This window comes from Sarcophilus harrisii, chromosome 5 (assembly GCF_902635505.1).
Source record: "Sarcophilus harrisii chromosome 5, mSarHar1.11, whole genome shotgun sequence".
NCBI lineage: Eukaryota > Metazoa > Chordata > Mammalia > Dasyuromorphia > Dasyuridae > Sarcophilus > Sarcophilus harrisii.
This window is the reverse complement of record NC_045430.1, coordinates 10,108,139-10,130,019: the sequence shown is the minus strand read 5'-3', so window position 1 is coordinate 10,130,019 and position 21,881 is coordinate 10,108,139. Positions and strand designations below refer to the sequence as shown.

The following is a 21,881-nucleotide window of genomic DNA, read 5'->3' as shown; positions in this document are numbered from 1 at the left end:
TACAGCATTAACAATTGCCAAACCTCTTGTTCCAATTTTCACCTCTTACCCCCACCCCTCCCTAAATGGCAGGATGACCAGTAGATGTTAAATATATTAAAATATAACTTAGATACATAATAAGTATACATGACCAAAACATTATTTTACTGTACAAAAAGAATCAGACTCTGAATTATTGTACAATTAGCTTATGAAGGAAATCAAAAATGCATGTGTGCATAAATATAGGGATTAGAATTCAATGTAATGGTTTTAGTCATCTCCCAGAGTTCTTTTTCTGGGTATAGCTGGTTCAGTTCATTACTGCTCCATTAGAAATGATTTGGTTGATCTTGTTGCTGAGGATGGCCTGGTCCATCAGGACTGCTGACCCCCAGATTTTCACCTATGGGACTAGGAGACCAGCTGAGGATTGTCTAGGATAACAATGCCAGCTTTAGAGCGGGCTCAGGAGGCCTCTCTCCTCCCCTCATTTCTCCGAGGAGACAGCTAAGGCATAAGAAGGGCATGTGGGTGGTGAGTACCTGGGTCTGGGCCCATTAAGTACTGACTGGGTGTAGCCTTGTGGTGCTCCTCGTCCTGGATCTGCAGAATCCCTGTTTTCAGGGAACTCCAGAATGCCCCATGTATGAGCACGAGACAAGGCCAGAACTTGAGGGGCAGGGATGTCACTCAGGGTGGGCACATGGTTCAGGCTGCAGACCACAGATCCCTCCCTGGGCTTGACCGGCAGTTCTCAAAGGGTCCCCGAGACCCTTCCAGTTTCTGGGGGCCAAACCCAACTTCCATCATGATGCTAATTCACTATTTGCCTATTCAAATACCCCTTCCTTGTCCAGCTACACATCAGGCTGGATTGGAGGAATTGGGAAAGCAGCCGGGGCCAGTTTGGGGGGCTGAAGGGGAGGAATTCAAGATGAGTCAACATGGTACCCAGAGAGGGAAGGGGCCTTTCTGGAGACTTGGCTAATTTCCGGATTCTCTTTTGTCAATGGAGGCAGAAGGGAAAGGAGGAAGAGGGGTTTTTTTCTCCCCTTCCTCTGGGTTTCTTTGACACTCAGCTTGACTTTCCTCCCTCCCCCCACCTCCCACCCACCTAACCTGTGTCCTTTTTACTTGGGGAGGTGTGTCCCACTCCTCCCTCCCCCATTTGCTAGTAAGCTCCTGAAGGACAAGGAGCTTTCTCCCTGGGAGAGATCCCCACAGGGAGCACGGCCCTCGTTCTTCATGTTCAGGCCATTCTCTCTGCTCTGGACAGGTCCACCAGAAGCTCACGGTAGAACTGAATAAAGTCCTGCATACCCTCACTTTCAGTAAGAGGAAAGCCGCCTTGTTCTCAGGTGCGTGTGGGAGGGGGATCATAGGGGGAAGCCTTCTGTCCCAAGCACTCACGGTGGCCAGCTGTGGTGGAGGGGGTGGGCTGCAGGGGGGCTGCTGGGGCATCCTGGGGGACTGAGGGTAGAGGAAGGTGTTCTCTGTGCAGTCAGCATCCTTAGGTTCCTGCGGACAGCACTGGAACAGAACTTCTCCTCAGCCCTGGTGACACTGGTCAGCCCAGACTCAGGATGGCCGCCCTCTCAGGAGGATTCTGCCCTCTCCCCACTGTCCCTTTACCAGGTCCTGTCTCTCGTGATCAGCCTTCAGAACCTTCTGGTGCAGGTAAGTGCTGGGCTCAAGAGGGACACGAGGCTGCTCTCTCCTGCCCACTGCCAGGAGCCAAGGAGGCCTTAGGTGACCACTCACTCCGAGTCCTTCCTTTCCCCCCACTCTGGGGGGCCCAGATTACTGCCCAGGCTTGATTCCAAGGACTAGAAGAGTCTAGAGCAACCTTTTGTTTTACAGATGAGTAAACTGAGACCCCTGGTAAGGTCTAGAGCAGAGCTGGGGAACTTTTTCTCTGTCAGGAGTCATTTGGATCTTTTATAACATCGTCCACAGGCCATACAAAACTATCAACTCCTAGAACTCAAGCAGGAGGAGGTGGTTGTACCCTGCTTTCAGCCCATCATTGCCCGTGGTTGCCTTAACAAATGATGACTCAGGCCGGTGGACATTCTCCACCCCTGGTCTAAAAAAACCTTTAGCTCTAGCTAAGCCATGGATGTTATCAAGAGCAGGGAATAGTGAGAACCCCCCCCCCCCCACCCAGGGTGGAGGGAGACCTGAAGCCTTCTGTTCCCAGGAAGCTTCATTTAGCAATGAATTCAGCAAATGCTTATTAGGGACCGCCTGTTGGCAAAGCACTGAGGCCCTCTCTGGGACCCATAGTACAGAGGGGAGAATAAAGGGATGCCTGTGGTTAACTCACAGGGAGGCCCCCACTGCTGGGAGGGTCTGGAGGAGAAGGAGCTTCAGAAGCCACAAACAGGGGAGCACCTTCCTGCGTGGGGGACAGGCAGACCTTGACTCCCAGCCACCTCTTGGTCAGGAGCCGAGGAGGCGATCAGAGGGGCCGGGGCTGGCCCACATTGCAGAGGGGCCGGGGGGCTGGACCAAAGGATCTGGCCCTGGTGGGGAGTCTCTGATGGGTCTGACAAGTGCTATGTCAAAACTTCCCTGTGAGAAAGATAGTTCTGGCCATCTTGGAAGGGCCCGAGGGAGCAGCTGGAAGGAGCCCCTGTTCTGGGCCAGGCCAGCCCCGGAGGGCTGACAAGCCAGAGAAATGGGAGACAGGCCCTGAGAAGAGAGCGGAGTGGGAAGGGACAAAGGATGCCCATGTTAGGGGGAGGGCCAGAGGAGACTATTAGGGCTTGTGGCAACTTGGGGAGGCCTTGCTAATGACTCAGGTTCGGTGCTTAGCAGTAAGTCTCTGGGGAAGGCGTGTGCTATGAAAGCAGGAGGTTCTCAGGTGAGACTGGATGAATGCCTTCTTCTGAGAAACCCCCAAGCTCCAGGAAACCACCAAACACTTCCTCTTTTTACTCCCCCCACGTCTCTGAGGCTCTTTGACTTCCTGCTCAGACAGGGGCATCATCCTGTCCATAGGCCAGAGAACGTTCATCGTGGGCACCAGGAGGATCTCTAGGTGTTGAAGCACCGCCATGTGGAAGGGGTGTTAGCCCTGTTCTGTTGGGCCTTCAGAGGCCAGAGGGAGGAGCAGAGACAACACGGGAAAGAGGCAGATTTGGACTGGAAGTCAGGAAAAACTTCCTTACAATGAGAGCTGTCCCACAGTGGCGGGGGCTCCTCCAAGCAGCGGCCAGAGGACCATCGGTCCTGTTCAGGGGTGGGAGCAGGTAATCACGGGGGGCCGGTAATCCTGAAACTCGCTGGGGCCTGCTGCCCATGCCAGCCTGCTCAGCCCCTCTTTCCTGGGCCATGGTATTCATTCAGGTTTCATTCCTTCCAGGAAACTTCCCTGGCTGCTGCTTTTTTGTTTGTATTTAAATTTTTAGACTCAGCGTCTGTCTCTTCCAGGCCCTGCCTGTGAAGAAGAGACTTTACTCTGTCTCTGGCATCAGGGACCTTGGGGAAATGTGGAGAGAGCACTTAACTGGCATCCTGCCAATGGCTTCACGTCAAAACTCTGGCATTTCGGTGTAGCCGGGGTCTCTGGGCAGGACAGTGAGCCTCTTGGAGCCTGTGTTTTCTCCTTGTTGTCGTCCTTTGGTCGTTTTTAAGTCGTGTCCGAGTCCTCGCGACCCTACTGATCCATCCTTGGCAAAGATACTGTAGTGGTTTGTATCGTAAAGTGTGGGTGATAATACCGACATCCTCAGATTTGTGCAAAAAATGTCCCTTGGAAACACAGGTGATTATTATCACCGATGACGTGATTGTGCACTAGCCCTCTTGGGGGAGTCTCAAAAAGAACCTGGTCTTTGGGGAGGTGATTAGAGTGAGGGCCGTTTATTGTCTGAATTAGATAAAGTCTGTCCCTTGGGCCTTGTTCCCTTTTGGAGCCCCTGAACCTGGGTTCCCATCACAGCCCCACACTCCCCTCCCAGGGCAGAGGTATGAGATTGGGAGTTGTTATTATCTCCACTTAGCTGTAGAGGTGTTTGGGGAGACACTGGGTCACCAAGCTGAGAAAACAATGCCCAGGCCTCTATCCCTAAATCCAGGAGGGGGGAGCTCTAGCCAGGGCAGCTGGACTTGGAAACTTCCTCTAGAACCTACTGGTTCTAGGCTTCCACAGGAGTCTTGTTTCACTGAACCACTTGAGAAAAGCAATAGTACCTTAGTTCTCCATGGCATCTTTTAATTCTTTCATTCACTCAAAATCACCAAACTTCCACATCTAGACTTTGAGCTTCCGGGACTTTCTCCATGATTATTTGGACCATTAACCTTCCTCTACTCTTGAATCCCTTGCTCCTGTCACATGTCTCTCATCCCTTGCCAGACCACGTGCTTGGGTTCTCCTCACAATCTTCCAGTTCTATTCGTGTATTTCTAAACTGGAGGAAGCTACCCAACTGACTACTAATAGAAATCAAAGTCTAACAGAAATCTGTTATCAGAGTTCATTTTATCTAATATCAACAGGAGTCTTTCCTTACTCTCCACAACAGAAGTTCAAAACCTTTTGTCTGATCGAGTCCGCTACGTCTCCTCTTGCCTCTCAGATAGACAGATTAGAACAGTCATCCAGGGAAGTAAGGACTTGTAAAGACCATGCTACTTCTCTAGCACTAGTACTCAGCAGAGAAGAGCACCTTAACTCCCAGGATGAGGACTTGTTCCTGATCCTGCTAATTCACTAGAAGCAGGCTAATGGTTAGTGGTGCCCCCAATTGTGAAAATAGAGGCTATCTATTATAGGCTCCTCTCCTATTGCACACCTCAAAACCCCTCTTCTTTACTCTCTATTCTCTTCTTTACTCCAGTCTTAAAAGAAGTGATCCTTCTTCTTTCCAAGACCATCCCCTCTACTTTGCCCTTGATTGCATACCTTCCTTCTCCAGAAACTTGCCCCTTCTTCCATAAACCCATTCTCTCTGTTTCTGTCTTTCTCTTTTTTGTCTGTCTGTCTCTATCTCTCTCTTTCTCTATCTCTGTCTCTCAATTTTTTTTCTCATCTATTGGCTCTTTCTCTTCTAAAAACAGAGCCAGGTCTCCTCCATCCTTAAAAACTTCCCTTGGCCCTGCTATCCCCGTGCCACAAGCTATCATTTTATGCCTTGTCTCTCTTTTATAGCCAAACTCCTAGGAAAAGTCATCCACGTTTATTTCTGTCATGTCTTCACCTCCTACTCACATCTCAAATCCTTGTAATCCAGCTTCTGACCATGCAATTAGACTAAAATTTCCTATCTCCTAGGTTACCAATGACCTCAATAAGTAAACCTGATGGCCTTTTCTTAGACCCCATTCCAGAGTCTTCTCTGCAGCTCTGGATGCCAGGACCTCAAGGACAACTCATCTTGGAGACCTTAAACGTTTGTTGCACCCAGAGCAGTTTGATCCGGGGTGAAATCTTGAGTACCACCATCCATCCTGGTCTAAGTTCCTGATGTGGGTTTGTGTCTGAGCAACACAACTTGGGGCTTGACCTGGTCATAGCTCCAGTAGACTGTTTGCCAGATGGAAAGCCCTGTGGGTTCAGAGTATCGGACTACAGGCGCTCCTTTGGTCTGGGCTTCCTCCTGCAGGCTTCAAATTGAGCTGAGAGCTGAAACTGAGACTCGGTTCAGCTCCAACAGTCAGAATCACACAGCTGATGCTTGCTTCTGAGCTTGTAGATCAGGGCCATTGAGGGCTCTTTGCCCTGGACTACCCTACTCTTCTTTCCAGCTGACACATCTCCACCACATGCACATCTCTTCCTCCAGCTACTCTGGATCTGTGACCCAGCACTGAGTGGTGAATGACAGAGCTTCTACTTGATTCTCGATTCTGCTTCTTGCCCACAGCCAGGGGCCTCTTCTTGCCCTGATTATAGCCATGGGAAAGCCTCTCTTTGGTGCCTGAGCTGGAAGGCTCTGTATGACCACTCTGGGTTTGACCCACAGTGTCCACTGACCTCTCTGTGCTTATTTGGTCAAGAAAATAACTCAAAGTGGGAGTTTTTTCTTGGATTTTTCCCACCAACTTAGCTGGAGCTTTTTCGAGATTTTTGTGGAGGAGTTGTGGGGGAGAACTGCACGAAACATCTTCCCACTACTCCACCATCTGGGCTTGTCTCCCCCAGCTCATTGCTTCTGGGGCTGGCCCTGCTAGGAAACTCCTGTCCCATCCTTCTCTGGCATCCCTGACCTTGAGGCCTTTGGCTTGAAAAAACCTTTATTCTGCTGGGTTTTTCCCTGCTTGTCCCCTTCTTCTTTTGCTCTCCCATTTTAGAGCCAAATCCCCTGCTCAGAAAAATAGAAGGGGCAGGCATTTGGGGAGCCTTCCATCTGAATGATGTAATTGGTTTCTACTCACACAGACACTTATTAAGCACTGATGTGTCCAAGGCATTTGTGTTAGTTACTGGAGATGAGAAATAGTTCTTGCCCTCATGGAACTTGACAGTCTACCGAAACTCTCCCCCTTGATTCCGGTTTCTCTTTTATCCACTCTGTCTTCTGCATTAAAGGTCACAATAATCCTGCTAATGCTAGGTCTAATCATATCATTACCCTGCACAAAAATCTTCCCAAAATGGCTCCCTATTGCCTCCAAGATCAAGTGCTCCCTATTTCATTATGGCTTAAAATAAAACCCCATAGTTTGGCTGTAGCCTCCTTATTACTGCCCTTCCCATATGTTCCAGCCAGACTGATGAACCAACTACTGCCCCAAGATGGGTCGATCCTGATCCCTCTCCTTGTTACAGAGTGGCCTAGGATGTGTCTCCTTTTCTATTTAGCCTTGTAGACGTGATGATGGCTCAACACCTCCTGATAACATGAGGACCTCCTCCTCCTTACGTTGTCTTGTGTCTGGTTGTTCTGGCCCATGTTCCCCATAGCAGAATGTAAGCTCCCTGAGGGCCAGAATCTGTCTCGTGGGTCTACACAGAGCACCAAGAACCACCTGAAATAAATCCTGTAAGCCAGAAGGAAAGCGGCAGGATACCTCGTGTCTCTGCCCAGCAAGCTAAAGAAAACAACTGGGGATTGGTCTATGCTGTGTCCTTGTACCAGAGGGGACCCAGGAGGAAGAACTGGACCAAGGCGGAGACAGTGCTAAGGGCATTCATTTTAAATATATTTCTGTATGAGGCATGTTGGAAAAGAAATATCAGAACAAAAGGGAAAAACCATAAGAAAGGAAAAAAAAGGAAGAAAAGGTGAAAATAGTATATTTTGATTGGCATTCGGTCTCCATAGTCTTCATTTTTTATCCAAGTTTATTGGAATTGCCTTGGATCACTGAATTCCTGAGAAGAACTAATTCTAACATAGCTGGTCATCACACAATCTTGTGTACAATGTTCTCCTGTGTTCTACTCTCTTCACTCAGCATCAGTTCACGTAAATCTTTCTAGGCTTTTCTGAAATCAGACTTAGATTAGAACAGTGATATCCCTTCACATTCATATACTATCGTTTATTCAACCATTCCCCAATTAACGGGCATCCACTCAATTTCCGGCTCTTTGCCATCACAAAAAGGGCCGTTACAAACACTTTTGCACACACGGACCCTTTTCCCTCTTTTATGATTTCCTTGGGATACAGGCCCAGTCACGGCACTGCTGAACCAAAGGCTGTGCACAGTATTTTGGGCATAGGAGCTTATCTCTTTCAGGGAAGCAGGGATTGGTCGGCGCTAGGTTGGCCATTCTTGATTTTTCTCTGAAATGTACCTCCACGTAGCTTCCACTGACCCCAGTTCTGCTTTCTGAAGTGTATGACACACGTCACACACGCCTCTGATACGCGGGAGCGTCCTGAGAAGGCGGCAGCTCTCTCTCTTCCCAGCCCCAGTTTTCCTCTCGGGTGGGCATCTCCAGTTCTTTAAACTTAGGTGCTCCCAGACTAGGGACCCGCACCTCTCCCCACGGGGCTGGGAGATTCTGGATGTTCATTTTTGGTGTCTCTATTGTAAATCTTTGCTCTGATTCCAGTCTCTGGGCTTTATCCGGAGGTGGGTTCTGTACAATCTAGATAAGGTTATACCCCAGGTGAGATATAACTTTATCCCCCTCACAAGAGTGAGATTTAGGCCCTTTCTGTGAGAAAGTCAAGACTTTCTCACACTCGGTCATCAGACCAAACCACTTTTTCTCCAGAAGGAGAAATTAGAGTTAGCCTCCACTGGCCAAATTCTCTTGGAATATAGAATAGCCTGCCAGCTCTGCAGAGCCCAGAGACCTTTAGTCTGACTCTGAGCCAGCTTCTGTCTTCTAAGGAGTTCTCAGTCTGAGCTTCCAAGTGACTTAAGATTAGAGAAATCCTTCTAATAATACCTGTTTAATTCCCGATGGGGACCTTGTGCCCTCAGGACCATCTTATGGGACTGGGGCAACACTGAGGAACTGTGGGGTCTGAGACCCTCTGGTGTCTCCTGCTTTCAGCCCCACTTTTATTGTGCCTTTTTGGCTGGCGGCAAAGCTTCCCAGGCTTCCAGCCATACTATCCTCCTCCACCATCTGGCCCCGCTCCTTTGGGTATGCTCCAAGCTGTCCCTGGCCCAGAACGACTGTGTGGTCTGCCCAGGTGTGGCCTGCCCAGAGCAGAGTGTAGCCAGTCTAGACATGGTGCCCTTGTCATCTGGGCTCCAAAGACTGCTGACTTAAGGGGCCTGATGTCTCCAGTCCTTTGGCTCACTATCCCTGCCAGGGGGACCCTTCAGTAAGCACTCACCTGGGTCAGTTTTTCAGGTTGGGTCAGGTCGTGTTGACTCCATCCCTGGTCATCACCTGTCACCGAGCCCCTTGGATAGGTCTGCCATCTCTCCATTTGTTCTCCATCTCCCCAGTCATTCTGAGGAAGCTGGGCTGGGCTGTGTGGATGGTCTCTGGTGGCTGCTTGTGTGAGGTGTCCAAAGGGAGTGGGAAGCTGGGGGTGCTCGGCGGTATCACCCTGAACTGGCACTGCAAGAAGAGGAAGGGAGGCTCCTGCCTGATCCTGAGCTCTTGCCATGCTGCCCAAGTTGATCCATCTCACTGGCAAAAACCAGCAATGGGGCACCGAAGGGAGGAGAGCTCGGCTGCACCGCTGTCCGTGTGACCTCGGGAGTTACCTTTTAGATCCCAGGTTCCTCATTTGGAAACTGGGAACTGGACTAGGGAGCCCTTGGAGATTGCCTCATGATGCCTGAGAGGGAGACCTGATTGTTTTCCCATATCTACTGCTGCAGCGGGGAAGGTAATGACTCTCCAGGAGGCTGGAAATGCTAAGTAAGGAAGCTTCCAGAGAAGAAGCAGTCTGGGCTGGGGCACCAGAAGGAGAGAGCCCATGTTTCTGGGGCCATCTCCCAGGAGAGGAGCAAGGGTGGTCCAGAAGGGCCTGGCTCGTGCTTCAGGCAGGAAGAACCTTTGGATTTCCTGTGTGAGGATGTCCTAGAGTCGGCCATAACCTAAAGGAACTGCCCTCTGTGCCTTACCCTGCCTAGGGATATGTGGCATCTAGGGCATCCTGCTAAGCAGAGGCAGCCTGTCCTTACCCATGGCTCTGAGCAGGTTGTGACCAGTTTTATGTTGTCAAGCAGGTTCCTTTCACCAGTTTAATTGCTGTCCATCTAGACTCACCCACCGATCTTCCCAGAAAGGAAAAGGACTAAAGGACGTTGTTGAAACTAAAGAAATCCCTTGGAACATGGGCTGGAGAGAGGTCTTGGGGTGGGACCAGGAGTCCCTGCAAGCCTGACGCACGGTCCCTCAGAGCAGCCTGGCAGGCCACCACTGCACTAAAGTGGACCTATAACTCTGGCTTTCTTCCAGGCTGAGGTCAGCCTCCTTGGCAGTGCCCTGGGGGAGCTGTCGCCTAGGGAGACAGCAGTTGGAGACTGTATCCTAGCAACCTCTGCTTGTGTTTGAGACCCCAGGAGGACCCAGGGCTCCAAAAGGGACAGGGAAGGCTCCCTAAGAGCTCCCCACTAAGCTCTTATGTCACATGTTCACCAGCTGAAGGACCAGAAGAAACAGTGTCTTCGGCCTGCCTAACTGGAGGAGGTTAATCATTAGAGGACTGTGTCTGGCTGTGAAGGATACTAGGTACTGGAAAGGTTTCTCTGATAGTCACTTCCCAGGGACAACAACTTCTGAGTTAGAAACCCCTCCCCCAGAGATGCTGGAGCAGATCTCTGAGTGACACGATCAGAAGAGACCTGGGAGTCATCTGATGCAATCAAGCTCTCTGACAAGCCATCAGTCATGCACTCTGCTTAAATACCTCTGGTGCAGCCCATCCTGCTCCTGGATTTCCCTTCCCATGCCGAGGAATTTTGGGGAAGAGATAAAGGCATTGAAATGGTTACCACCTATTTCAGGGAGGCTGAGGAGAAAAATCCAATGCTATTGTTTGTCAGTCATGTTTCAACTCTTCATGGCCCCATTTAGGATTTTCTTGGCACAGACACTGGAGGGGTTGACCATTTCCTTCTCCAGCTCATTTTACAGATGAGGAAACTGAGGCAAGCAGGATGAAGTGGTTGCCCAGGATCACACAACTAATAAGCCTTTGAGACTGGTTTTAAATGCAGACCTTCCTATCTCCCAGCCCCTGCTCTATCCCACTGCCCATGGATGCTATTAATACTCACTAAATGCGAAATGCGGACATCAGCCATTACCCTGCCACATACCTACTTTCTTGTCCTTATAAAATTTTTATGGGGACATTCTCCATGTAAATCAAGGATGGCCTGGGTGAAAATATAAAGGGGACAGGCAGGTTTTCCAGTAGCAATGCCAGAAAGGTGTCAGAATACAAGGCCCTATTATGTTCATTGCTTATTGATTACAAAAAAAAATTTGATTCAGTAGAGGTAGTGAAGACTGCCTTCCAAAAAGAAACCACTTGTGCATGTGTTAAGATCATACAAAAGTCCTTGGAAAATGCAGCCGCAAGGATCAGTAAGTCAGCACAGAATTACTGAGTGGCACTGTGCTAGGCACCTAGCATACAAAGACAAAAGGGAAAACAGCCCAGCCCTCAAGGAACTTAGATTCTCTCTAAGATTACTCTCTCCAGTGGCCTGGTTTGTAACACCAAATAAGGCCTCCACAGGGAACCCTATGTTTATTCATGAAAGGCATTCACCAGGGTTGTTGAGGAGGTCTTGTCCAGATAGAAGAGGGATTCTGTACAGCTGGCAAACCAGTCCAGTCTCTTTGCCAAGAATACCCCAGATGGGGTCACCAAGAGTCAGACACTACTAACAACAACAAATCTGTAGAGTTGGTGAGGTCCTCCAGTTGTTTCTGTCTCCAGATGGTATCAAGCCCCAGAGCATGGCAGGGCCTCCTCAGTGATGCTGGCCTCTTGCCAGGGAGCTTGAGGAGGACGTGGGGTTTGGCCTCCTTGGCACATACCAACACGTTGCAGCTTTGGTGAGGGTGATCTGTCTGCCTTCTGTTTGAAGGAATGCCCCTGTTGGGGAGCAGGATGTTGAACCCCCAAATATATTGGGGTTCCGGACCAGTGTCTTGAGCTGTCTCAAAAGAATTTGTAGGCTCAGGCTCATGTCCAAATCAAGAGGGAAAGTAATTATTGTAACACTAATGATGGTGACCTAAGTTCCAAGAGGGAGTTAGGGGAAAAACCGGGAGGACAAGCAGGTGCTTTTATGGGAGGAGGTGAGAGCAAACCAGGCACTATTTAGGACTTTCACTATTGTTACTCATTAGCTTCGGATATAATAGCTAGTCATTAAAGTGTAACTAAGGGAAGATCTTTCTTTTAGATTTAGCATTTTGGCCTTATAATTTAAACTAGGAAAATGCAATCTAAGGGCAGAGATGCATCTTTACAATCTCCTTACCCCTACAGATGATATCACTGGTCCTCTGCAATATTGCAGTCTAAGGAAAAACTACCCCAATAACCAGAGCTTCCTGAGGATCAAATAGGCCTCTTCAGGAAGTGGTGAGAGTTGCTGAAGTGGACAGCTCAGGGATATCGTAGAGGGCATTTCTACTCAGGATGAGTTGGACTACAAATCCCCTAAAGTTCCCTCCAGTTCTTGGAATCTGGGAAGGCCCCTCGGAAATGTGAAATCGAGGTCTTCAATTTTGGACCTTGGTAATGACTGGTGGACCCAGAGTTACATAGGGCCCAAAACACAACTGGAACCTAGGGATGGGGGTATACTGACTCCCAGGCTAATGCTTTTGTCCTTATTCCACTACCTCCTTAGTTCCTTGGGTTTGCCAAAATAACCGAATGGGAGACTGTGGGGGTCAGATCCTCCAACAGCAGAGAAACTCTTAAAGGCCCGAGCAGAGAAACTCCAGGGGAAAACAGGGCAAGGCTGTATCAAGGCAAAACCAAGAGGCCTTATTTAGCATCTTCAGGGTCCAAACTCCTGGTTTTTACATATCCCTTGGGCCATCCCTTCTCTAGCAAATGTTTTTAGTCCAGTCTTCTGAGAGAGTTTCCTTTCTTCCCCAAGGGAACATAGTTCGGGTTTTATAATGGAAAGGAAAAATTATATTTACTCTGCCCCCCAAATAGCTTTACACGTAGTTTTATTTGGTTAAGCAGAGAATACTTCAGAAAGCAGGTGACCAAATGAAAGTGGGGCATGAATTTCAGAATCAGAATAATGGGAATCTTCCTTTCCATGCAGAGTCTAGAGTTTGGGATCCGATAAGCTAGAAGCAGCTCAGAGCCCTGGCCGTAAGAGAAGAAGGCTTCTGGGTTTTTACCCACTTCAGGAAGAGGCTAATGGAGTGAATTTCCCCAGCTCCCTTTCAGATTAACTCTGAGCCTGTTGCCATTTGGAAAAAGTGACAGATGAGTCAAACCAGAGCATTTGCCATCAAGTAGCACTAAACTATTTGGGTCCTGTCTTCCGGCACTCAGAGAGCTACGTAAATCGGATGATATGTTCTCATCCTTTATTAATCTGTGAGTCAAGGTGTGAGCCTCAGGGTCCTGGACTAATTCAAATTGGAATAACTTCATCCTGAGGTGACTGCTGAAGATTTGCTTAATTCATTTGTCATTTTTAGGACACTGTGTTCCTGAATTGAGAGATTTCTGCTCCATGCAACCAACATTTTGTTAAATGCCTACTCTCTTTGAAGTCCTACTGAGTTCTGGGTACTGGGGTTATTCCATTGCACTAATGGATCAATGATATCATCCATGTGGTTCTGGTTCAGGTTCTCCCATGAACTCCGCCTGGAATTCCCTGGGCTTCTAGGGGCCAAACAAGCCCTCACCTCTCATTCTTGCTAGGTGAACAACCTCCTTTTTTCTAGTCATTCATTTTTATATCTCTGCTATAAGATAGGAAAGATAGAAAGACAAAATGGGCCCTACCCTGCAGGACCTTACACTCGGGGAAGGTCCTTTGGCTGGAGCTCCTGGCAGATGCCTCAGCCTGCCATTTAAGGGACTCCATGTCACGACTTACCTTTCCTGTCTTATTTACATGTTATCTCCTCGCTGTAGAAATTAAATTCCTTGAGGGGAAAAGTTGGGCTTTTTTTATGTATTTGTATGCCTGGTGCCTAATCCAGGGTACTGGAGGAAGCTTGGCTTATAGGAGGGACTTAATGAAGGCCTAGTGATTGGTTGTCAGTTAGTGAAACAAGGTGGGGTATAATTGGCAACATGCTGGATTTGGTGTCCAGAGACCTGCGTCACTTATTACCTATAAGACCATAGGCAAGTCCCATTATCACAGAGCCTCAGCTTCCTCATCTGTAAAATGAGCATAATTCACTCACTTTATGGGACTGATGAGAAGAAAACACTTTGTAAACCTCAAACTTCTGTATTAGTGTATATTATTAGAATACCTCCCCTTGGGGTTTACTTACCCAACTCACACTGCTATTGGCTGGTTAGGTCCCCAAAAGGTTGGCTATTACTAGGGGTGACCCTTTCAGAGTTCTCTTCTAAAACACCAGCCCATGAGCGTTCACCAGTGTGTTCACTCTTAATCAGCCAATAGGCTGGGTTCTTTGGCAAAGATGGTTACTCAGATGGTATGGCAGCGACAGCAGTGACAATTTGTGACCAACAGGAGGGATACATTCTCCTACAGACACACTCAGTGTCATGGAGGGTTGGAGTCGGAGAGAATAGGCCTTGATAGCCTATATTCCATTAACTGTTCAACTTGAATCTCCAGCTACTTTTCAGAAATCTTGAATCGGAATCCAAAATCGGTTACTGGCAGGGCCAGAAGGTCCTGAGCTTTCTTCATGGAAACGTTAGCTAAAGAAATGCAAAACCTTCTCTCCTTTGATGCCATTAATGTCATCTAGAGGCTGGAGATGGGGGGAGATGTCCCTCTCCTAGGTCCTTTCCCTTTTTAAGGCACAGAGTGGATGTTGGGTTTGGTTGGTTGATCTCAGTTCGGCTATTTTCACTTCCCATATTCCAGTGGGAATGTTACCTTGCTGAGGGGCTAGGGATAAAGGTGGGCCTGGAGGCTGTTCTAGAGGTGCGTTTATATTCTGGCTGGCCCCTTACGGTGCACTTAACCCTTTCCTGGTGAAGAATATCTGTCTTGCATTGGAATTAGGGTGAGGAAAGCTTCACTTCTATCTTAGTCTCATCTTTTGGCCTCTGAAGACCCTTTGCCGGTCTCCCTGGAAGCATGGATCTCACCTTGGCTTTGAAAGCCACCCTTTTCTTATGAGTTGCAATGGCCAAACCTCATGGAGGAGATCCATTCAGCATAGCGGCCAGGTTGGAGAAGTATTTCCTATGAAGGGAGAAGACCTTCAGATGTTGCCGATTGTGGAGGCCATACGATCGTCCCATCCCATCAAGCCCCAAAACAAGAGATTCCATCAGAGATTTGTCTAATAGGATGAGAAAATGAACTGTTCACATGATAGCCAGAGAGCTCCAACATTGGTGATATTACGAGAAATGGAGGGATCTCTCTAATGCATAAGAGCTGAACCAGACGGGCAGGCATGGACTAGATTTGAGCTCCATCACTGGAGGCATCTCCTGAATCGGCAAGATCACAGAGGGATTGGAGGATTGTGAATATCCCCTTCTCTTCCACCGTGTTTCCGCAAAACTGGACTCTTAGTTCTTCCCTGACCTCAGCCTGCCTTCTGAGCTTTCTTGCTGACCATCTTTCACATGTGGAACACAACAGCCTTCTGATTACAATAATATATATTATATGCCTTCTGATTACAATAATAACTCACATTTACCCATGTTTAATGATTTACGAGCACTTTCTTCTCATTACAGGTTTATGAGGGGTAATGCTGACAAGATTTGTCTCATTTTACAGATGATGTAATAGGCCCAGAGAAGGGCAGTGACTGGATAAAGAGTGCACAGCTGATGAGTTCCAGAACTGGGATTTATTTAAATCCAGGTCTTCTGATTTTAATCTAAATGCAATACTTTCCAGATTTTTGAAAAGGGGAAGAGCATAGATTCTGCAGACCACAGGCCAATTGGTCAGTAATCCTAAAACTCAGAATAGTTCCAACAAAAGTAGGTCAGATTAGACTAGTCTCATGTTCTTCTGAACAAGTTTACTAGACTGAGAGATTATGGAAATGCTATATAGAGAGGTCATCTGGACTTTTGACTAACCTTTGACCAAATCTTTCCTGCCTTTTTTTTTTTTTTTTTTTTTTTTTTCTGAACAAGATGTAGCTATATGAACCAGATAGCCATATAGTGAGGGGGATTCAGGACTGGTTGAATGGTCAAATGGAATCAAGCATTGGCTTGGAAGGGGGTTTCTGGTAGAGTGGTCCAGGATTCTACGCCTGGCCTGTGCTAGTTCCCATTTCTGACAATAACTTGGGTGAAGGAGTAGACTGTGCACTTGGCAAATTTGAGCGTAACATGGACCTGTGGAGATAATTGGTACTTTGTATTATAGAGTCGGGATTCTAACAGATACTGACAGGCTAAAACCCTGGGCTGAATCTAATAAGCTGAAATGGACTTGGAATAAATGTAAAGTCTTACACTTGCCTCTGCCTTCAGGAAACAAACAGGGAAAATAAAAATCTAGGCCTTTCAGGAAAAGGCAAGCTCAGTGTAAGTCTGGAGTAGCAAAGAGCTGCCCAAAGAACACTGAGAGATACCGAGTATGTACGTGAGAAATGTAGAGAGGATTTTAAAATATAATTATTTACTTTTAACATTCATTTTTTCTAAATTTGGAATCCTAAATTCTCTCTCTCTCCCCAGCTCCTTCCCCACTCACTGAGGATGAGTTGGGTGATTTCTAAGGTCTCGTACAACTCTGAGATTTGATAGTCCACTGTAATTCTCTCTTGGCTTGAGAAGTTTAATTCTCCATTTAAAAAATTTAATTAATTTTTAAAAAATTTATTTTTATATTATATATAATTTATATTATATAACTATAAATATAATTTAGTATTATATTTATATATATTATTAAATATAAATTATATAAATTTATATTATATAAATTAATTAATTTAATGGGGGTCTGTTCTTGCTACATTAGTTATTTATGGAAGAAAATTCTCTGCCCCTCCAGATCCAAACCTCTTTATGACAATAAAAACAATTAAGTGGAGGCATCTGATTTGCTATCTGCATCGAACTTCCTGCCCTGGGAGGAAGGAGGTGGATTTCACACTCTGTTCTTCAGGCCCTTTGGTGGCTCAGGGTATAGCTTCCTCTATGTGGAGGTGGATAGTGTGTATGTTGTCTGCTTATTGCTTGTTTCTGCCTTTTTTTTTTTTACTTTGGTTCAGTTCCCATAAGTCTTTTCAATTTCTCCAAATTCCCCATAATCATGTTCTATTACATTCATTTATCTTAATTTCTTTTGATAGCACCTCCTGATAGCACCCACTTTCTTCCCAGCTCTTGCCATCACAAAGAGGGCAGTTGTGAGTTTTTAGGTTGAATTCTAAAAATAGAGGTACTTCAGTCACTTGCCTTGGAAAATTCTGAATTGAAATCCAGCATGGTAGTACCAGCTCACAGCTCCAGAAGCTAAGTCACAAACCCTGTTCCCCTGGAGCCTCCAACACAAACTGTTTCTGGTTTTGTAACCGTGGCCAATTTTAATCCTCCAGTTTTGATTTAATCTTGTTTACTATTAGTGTCTAAGAGCCTCATTTCAGAAGGTCATTTGTTGTTTGTAATTCTTTTTCAAATCTCTTTGGTCATCTCCTTCAACCGCTTATTAACAGAATGGAAATGGTTCCCTTTCTATTGCACCAGATTCATTCATTCAGTAAACATTTAGTAAGCTACTGTGTGCCAAGTACTGTGCTAAGTCCTGAGGTTACAAAAAAGGAGCAAAAGATTTTGAAGCTCTGTCCTGGAGGAGCTCACCATGTAATGGGAGAGACAGCATGCAAACAGGTATATTACAAAGCAGGCTGTAGATAGGGATAATAGGAAATTAGCAGGGAAAGCTCTGCCTCTGGTCAGAGTCCTTCAAATCCTACCTGAGGTGCCGAGTCTCCCAGAAACCTTACTAGATCCTCCCAGAGAGACGTGGTCTTGGGCAGGTCCTTTCGTGACATGGTCTCCAGGCCCTTGATCCTCCTAGCTGCCCTTCTCAGGATCCTCTCCCACTTATTTACTGGGCCCAGATGAAGGCTGACAGGGGACCCTCCATGTCCCTCTTCTTGGGAGCCCCGCCCCTTCCAACACAGCCCAAGATTGGCTATGAGGACCGAGGACCCGGTGGTAGACCCAGGAGTCTGGGCCCACGCACTGCAGGACTTCCCCTGGAGCTTTCGGCCTTCTACCTCCTATCTTCCCTCCTCCCCACCCTGATACGGTGTGCTGCCTGTTTTCTGTTCAGGTAGGCTGCTTTGGATGCTCAGGAGACCAGGGATGTCGGCAGTCCCCTCCACCTGTCCCGGTGGTCTCTGGCGAGGCTCCCTAGCAAGATTACTCTGTCTCTTCCAGAAGGACCTGCTGCTGACACAGGCTGTGGTGGGCTGCCTGGAGGCCCTGTTGGACTTCCTGCAAACCAGGAGCCCGGACGTAGGTAAAGCTCCTTTGCCCTCATCCCTTGGGGGAAGGGAACCCATCCCTTGTCCTTCCTGCTGGGAAGCCTCTGGGATCAGGACACAAGAAGGTGCCCGAAGCCAGTGCCAGTTGGGGATCTTAGCCAGACCAGGACTGGCCTTTTTGTCCCTGACTTTGTTTGTTCAGATTTCTTTTTCCTCTTCCTCCCTGTCCCACTTTTGTACTGGCCATTTCCTCTTCCCCTTCTTTCCCCTTTCCTTCTCTGCTCTGAGGGGGCTGAGGGTTAGACAGCAGGAGGAACTTCCTGGCTGTGAAACTAAACACATAAGTGTGTGGGGAGGTCCCCTAGAACTTTATTTTGTTGGAAAGAAGTAGAAGGTGGGACCAGAGGTCCTTAAAGTCTTTCTAATTGGGGGGAGAGGACCCTGAGGATTCATCAGTGGAGCAACACCCAGGGTGCAAACGCTCCAGGCCCCAGCTTCCCAGAGCGCCGCGGGGGACACCGAGGGGACTTTTCTGTACCATGGATCACTCAGGGCTCCGGGGGAGGGGGATGGCCTGAGCTCATCTCCAACTCCTCACTTTATGGAGCAGGAAACGGAGCCACAAGGAGTCAGTGAGGGAGGCAGGACTGGAACCCGCACATTCTGACTCCCACCCTGTGTCCTGGCTCTCCGACCGGGTCCTAGCACACGGGGCCAGGTCTGCTCTCAGAGCCAGCCCCCGCCTCATCCCCAGCAGTAGGGGGAGAGGCTGCCCCGTGCCTAGGCTTGGTGTGTTTTTGCTTCCCGCAGCCCTGCATGTGGCCTCCCAGCCCTGGAATCGATTCCTGCTGTTTACTCTCTTGGATGCTGGAAACAATTCCTTCCTTAATCCAGAGATCCTGAGGCTCATGACCCTGGTGAGTAGAAGAAGGAGTGGCCTGAAGGTCCTGGGCCACTGGGGCTGGGGATCCTGAGCACCCCGGGGGCTGCCAACAGTAGGATGCAGGTTAGGGTCTCGGAATATCCGAGCTTGGGCAAGCAGTCCACCCTTGTTCCCTTTTGTGGGGGAGCCCTGGGTCACCTTGTGGGTGGCTGTGGCCGTGGTCTCTGCTCTCGGTGGCCCCAGCAGCAGACCCAGGGCCCTGGGCTCCACACCAACCTGGTCTTCCATGGGCAGAGCCTTCAAGAGCTACATGGCTGCAAGAACTTAGAATTAGCTAATAAATGCCTAAGGCAAAATTTGAACTCAGGGTCCCCCCCCCAAAAAAAATTTGGCACTCCATCCAGTCTCTGTTTTGTATCTAAATTCAAACTAGCCATTTGGGAGAACTCTGGGAGAGTGACCTCCTGCGGGGCTTGTTCCTCTTCCTTTGACAGGGCTGGTGCCTCAGGCTTTTGCACTTTAGCCAAAGCAGGCCTTGCCTGGCGGCTGGCCTCGGAGGCTCTCGAGCCCTGTGGGCCCCAATCTCCTGGCAAAGGCTGAATGAGTTTTTAAAATTCATAAGCAAGTTCTAAATTTCACTTAGACGTTAGTGAACATAAAAGTGTAATTTTTTTCTAAGTTCCTAGACCCCTTAGCTGGGAAGACCCCGGTTAAAACACTTCTGGGGGGGGCGGTAATCCCTGCTGGCCAAGACAAGGGGAAGAAGGCCTGGGGAGGACCATGGAGGTGACCCCATCCCTGGGTCCCCCAGGAGCTTGACTGCAAAGCCATTGCGATATTTGGTTACAAGAGGGGCTGGTGTGAGGCCATATGGGCAGAAGGGCCGAGGGCACTGTACCGTACGTCCAGCAGCGCTGGGAGGGCCGGGGTCGTGCTCATTTTGCTGGGCCCGGGGGCCAGAGGGGTAGCCCACCACAGATGTGATCTCCGCCTTCTCTGGGAGGCACCATTCCTGGACACAAACCTTCAGCAGGAAACGGGGTCCTGTAGGGGAAAGGGGGAGGTCAGTGCCAGGGTGGTTAAAGGGGTCCCGAGCCACGCCTCCCTCCGGCCTATGGGATGGCTCAGCCTCCGACCTGCATTTCTGAGTGAGGCCTCTGCCCTCCTGCTGGGTGCCCCCCTGCCCCCCAGCCTGGCCAGGGACGCCCACTGGCCAGCCACGGCCCTTCTTACCGGGGCTTTCTTTTGGGCCCAGTTTGTGGGCAGCAGCAGCGTCCTGGGAGAGGACGACATCAGCTACATTCTGCAAGAGACGGCCAAGGTCAACTTCTCAGAGCTCTCCACGGCCACGCTCCGGGCTCTGTCCAGCTTCCTGCTGCAGGTGGGCCCATGTGGGAGAGGAAAGGGACGGCTAAGGGTGTGGGGGGAGGAGCGGGGACGGATGGGAATAAGGGGACAAGGGTGGGGTCTCCCCAGAAACCGGCTCGGGAGCCAGCTGTTACCTGTGATGCTCAGAGAGCATGGGTCTGTGACTGTATGTGTGCACACGCGTGTGCTCCTGGCTGTGTCTGTGCGGCTGCCTTCTGCCCTCCATAAAGGGGGCACAGCTCCCACAGGCCTTTGTCCTCCTGTGGCGGCCCTGACTGTCCCCAGGAGAGCCCAGGAGGTGGGCAGAGGGCCCCCCACTGTGAGCTGCAGTCCCCAGACGGCTGGGCAGTGAGCTGCTGGGCTCTGCAGGCCCAGCTCACCTCGCAGTGCCCAGGCAGTGCCAGCTGCATCCTCCATACCACCCTAGGGGTCTCCTTCCCATGGATCCTTGGCCTACCTCCCAGAGAGGGCAGGTGTTTTGTAGTTACCCGTCCCTGGGGCAGCTTCCTGTCGGGCCCCTGCAGAGCCGTGGTGGGAGGCTCAGGACTGGGCGAGGGAGGACTGTCTCTTCGCTTGCTGTCCCCCCAGGTTCAGAGTAAAGGCGCTCTGTCTAACACAGCCTCGGCTATGGCTGTTCAGACCCTGCTGGAGACCCTCTCGGGAAGAACATTGGCCCCCCCGCACCATCAGGATTTGGTGTATCCTTTCCCACAGTCCCAAGGGCTGGGCTTGGGCTTCTTTTCCCAGAGGACCCTAGATTTACAGGGAGTCTAATGATTTGAGGCTGGCAGATCCAGGCCAAACGGGGGGACGGTGGGTTATAGGTGGGTCAAGGCTGTGGGAGCGAGGCGGGGGAGGTGGGAGGAGGACAAGAGCTAGGGCTGCGGGGAGGGGGGAAGAAGGAGGCTTCCCCCACCTCGCCTCTGCCCCATCCCTAGGAGTCAGATGGGACCCCTGGGCCCAAACCCCTCCCCAGGGGCTCTGGCCACATCCCCCGGGAGCATGTGGCCCACAGAGCTGCCCTCGGCCCCTCCACGGGCCCCTCCCCGGGCCGCCCTTCTTGTGATTGTCCTCTCATCCCTGCTGTCAGATGTCTGGGAGGGGTGGCGGTGTCCTACTCCCACATCCGAGACTGAGCTGGAGCCGAGGGAAGGAGCCGGGCCTCCAGTGCTGGGCTCTGGGAGAGCTGGGAGCGATTCGCGGCTCGGGCGGCTGCTTGTGCTGTGCTTGTGGCAGTCAGGAAATAAAGACGGGGTGTTCTCTTCTCCCCCGACCCTCTCTGATTCTTCCTGAGGGAGGCAGCCCCGGGGACAAGTCCTCCGTCCCTGCCTGGCCGGGCTCGGAGGTCAGCGAAGGCCCCAATGTCCTGGGCCTGGGTCTCATCCACACCCGGCCCATGGGCCCCCGGCATCCTCCCAGACAGGAACTTGTGGCTGGTGATGGCTCCCAGAGCTGAAGGGCCTGGGGAGATTATCACATGGTGGATTTAGACCTGGAGGGGGTGAGCCCCCTCACTTTACAGATGAGAAAAGAGGCCCAGGGGCCAGCCTCTGGTTGTCCTCAGTCCTCCAACCAGAGGCCCTAGGGGAGGTGCTGGAATGGCCAGTGGTGATACGTCCCCCTGCGGTGTGGCCCTGT

General features: G+C 49.7%; 1 protein-coding gene and 1 long non-coding RNA gene across 2 annotated transcripts in view; one reads left to right on the top strand and one right to left on the bottom strand.

The window, feature by feature from the left end:
- MEI1 (meiotic double-stranded break formation protein 1) overlaps nt 1-21,625 on the top strand; it is a 60,108-nt gene extending 38,483 nt beyond the window's left edge. The window contains exons 25-31 of the mRNA XM_031940686.1: nt 1,262-1,343; nt 1,487-1,662; nt 17,946-18,027; nt 18,803-18,909; nt 20,131-20,256; nt 20,832-20,941; nt 21,334-21,625. Coding sequence (XP_031796546.1) covers nt 1,262-1,343; nt 1,487-1,662; nt 17,946-18,027; nt 18,803-18,909; nt 20,131-20,256; nt 20,832-20,941; nt 21,334-21,379 — 729 coding nt within the window. The 3' untranslated portion in view covers nt 21,380-21,625. The remainder of the gene's footprint in view (nt 1-1,261; nt 1,344-1,486; nt 1,663-17,945; nt 18,028-18,802; nt 18,910-20,130; nt 20,257-20,831; nt 20,942-21,333) is intronic.
- LOC116419627 lies at nt 18,922-20,183 on the bottom strand. The gene is made up of 3 exons (XR_004229884.1): nt 20,109-20,183; nt 19,774-19,919; nt 18,922-19,189 (listed from the first exon to the last, which is right to left on the bottom strand). It is a non-coding gene; the product is annotated as an uncharacterized LOC116419627 (long non-coding RNA).
- Nucleotides 21,626-21,881: the final 256 nt, after the last annotated feature.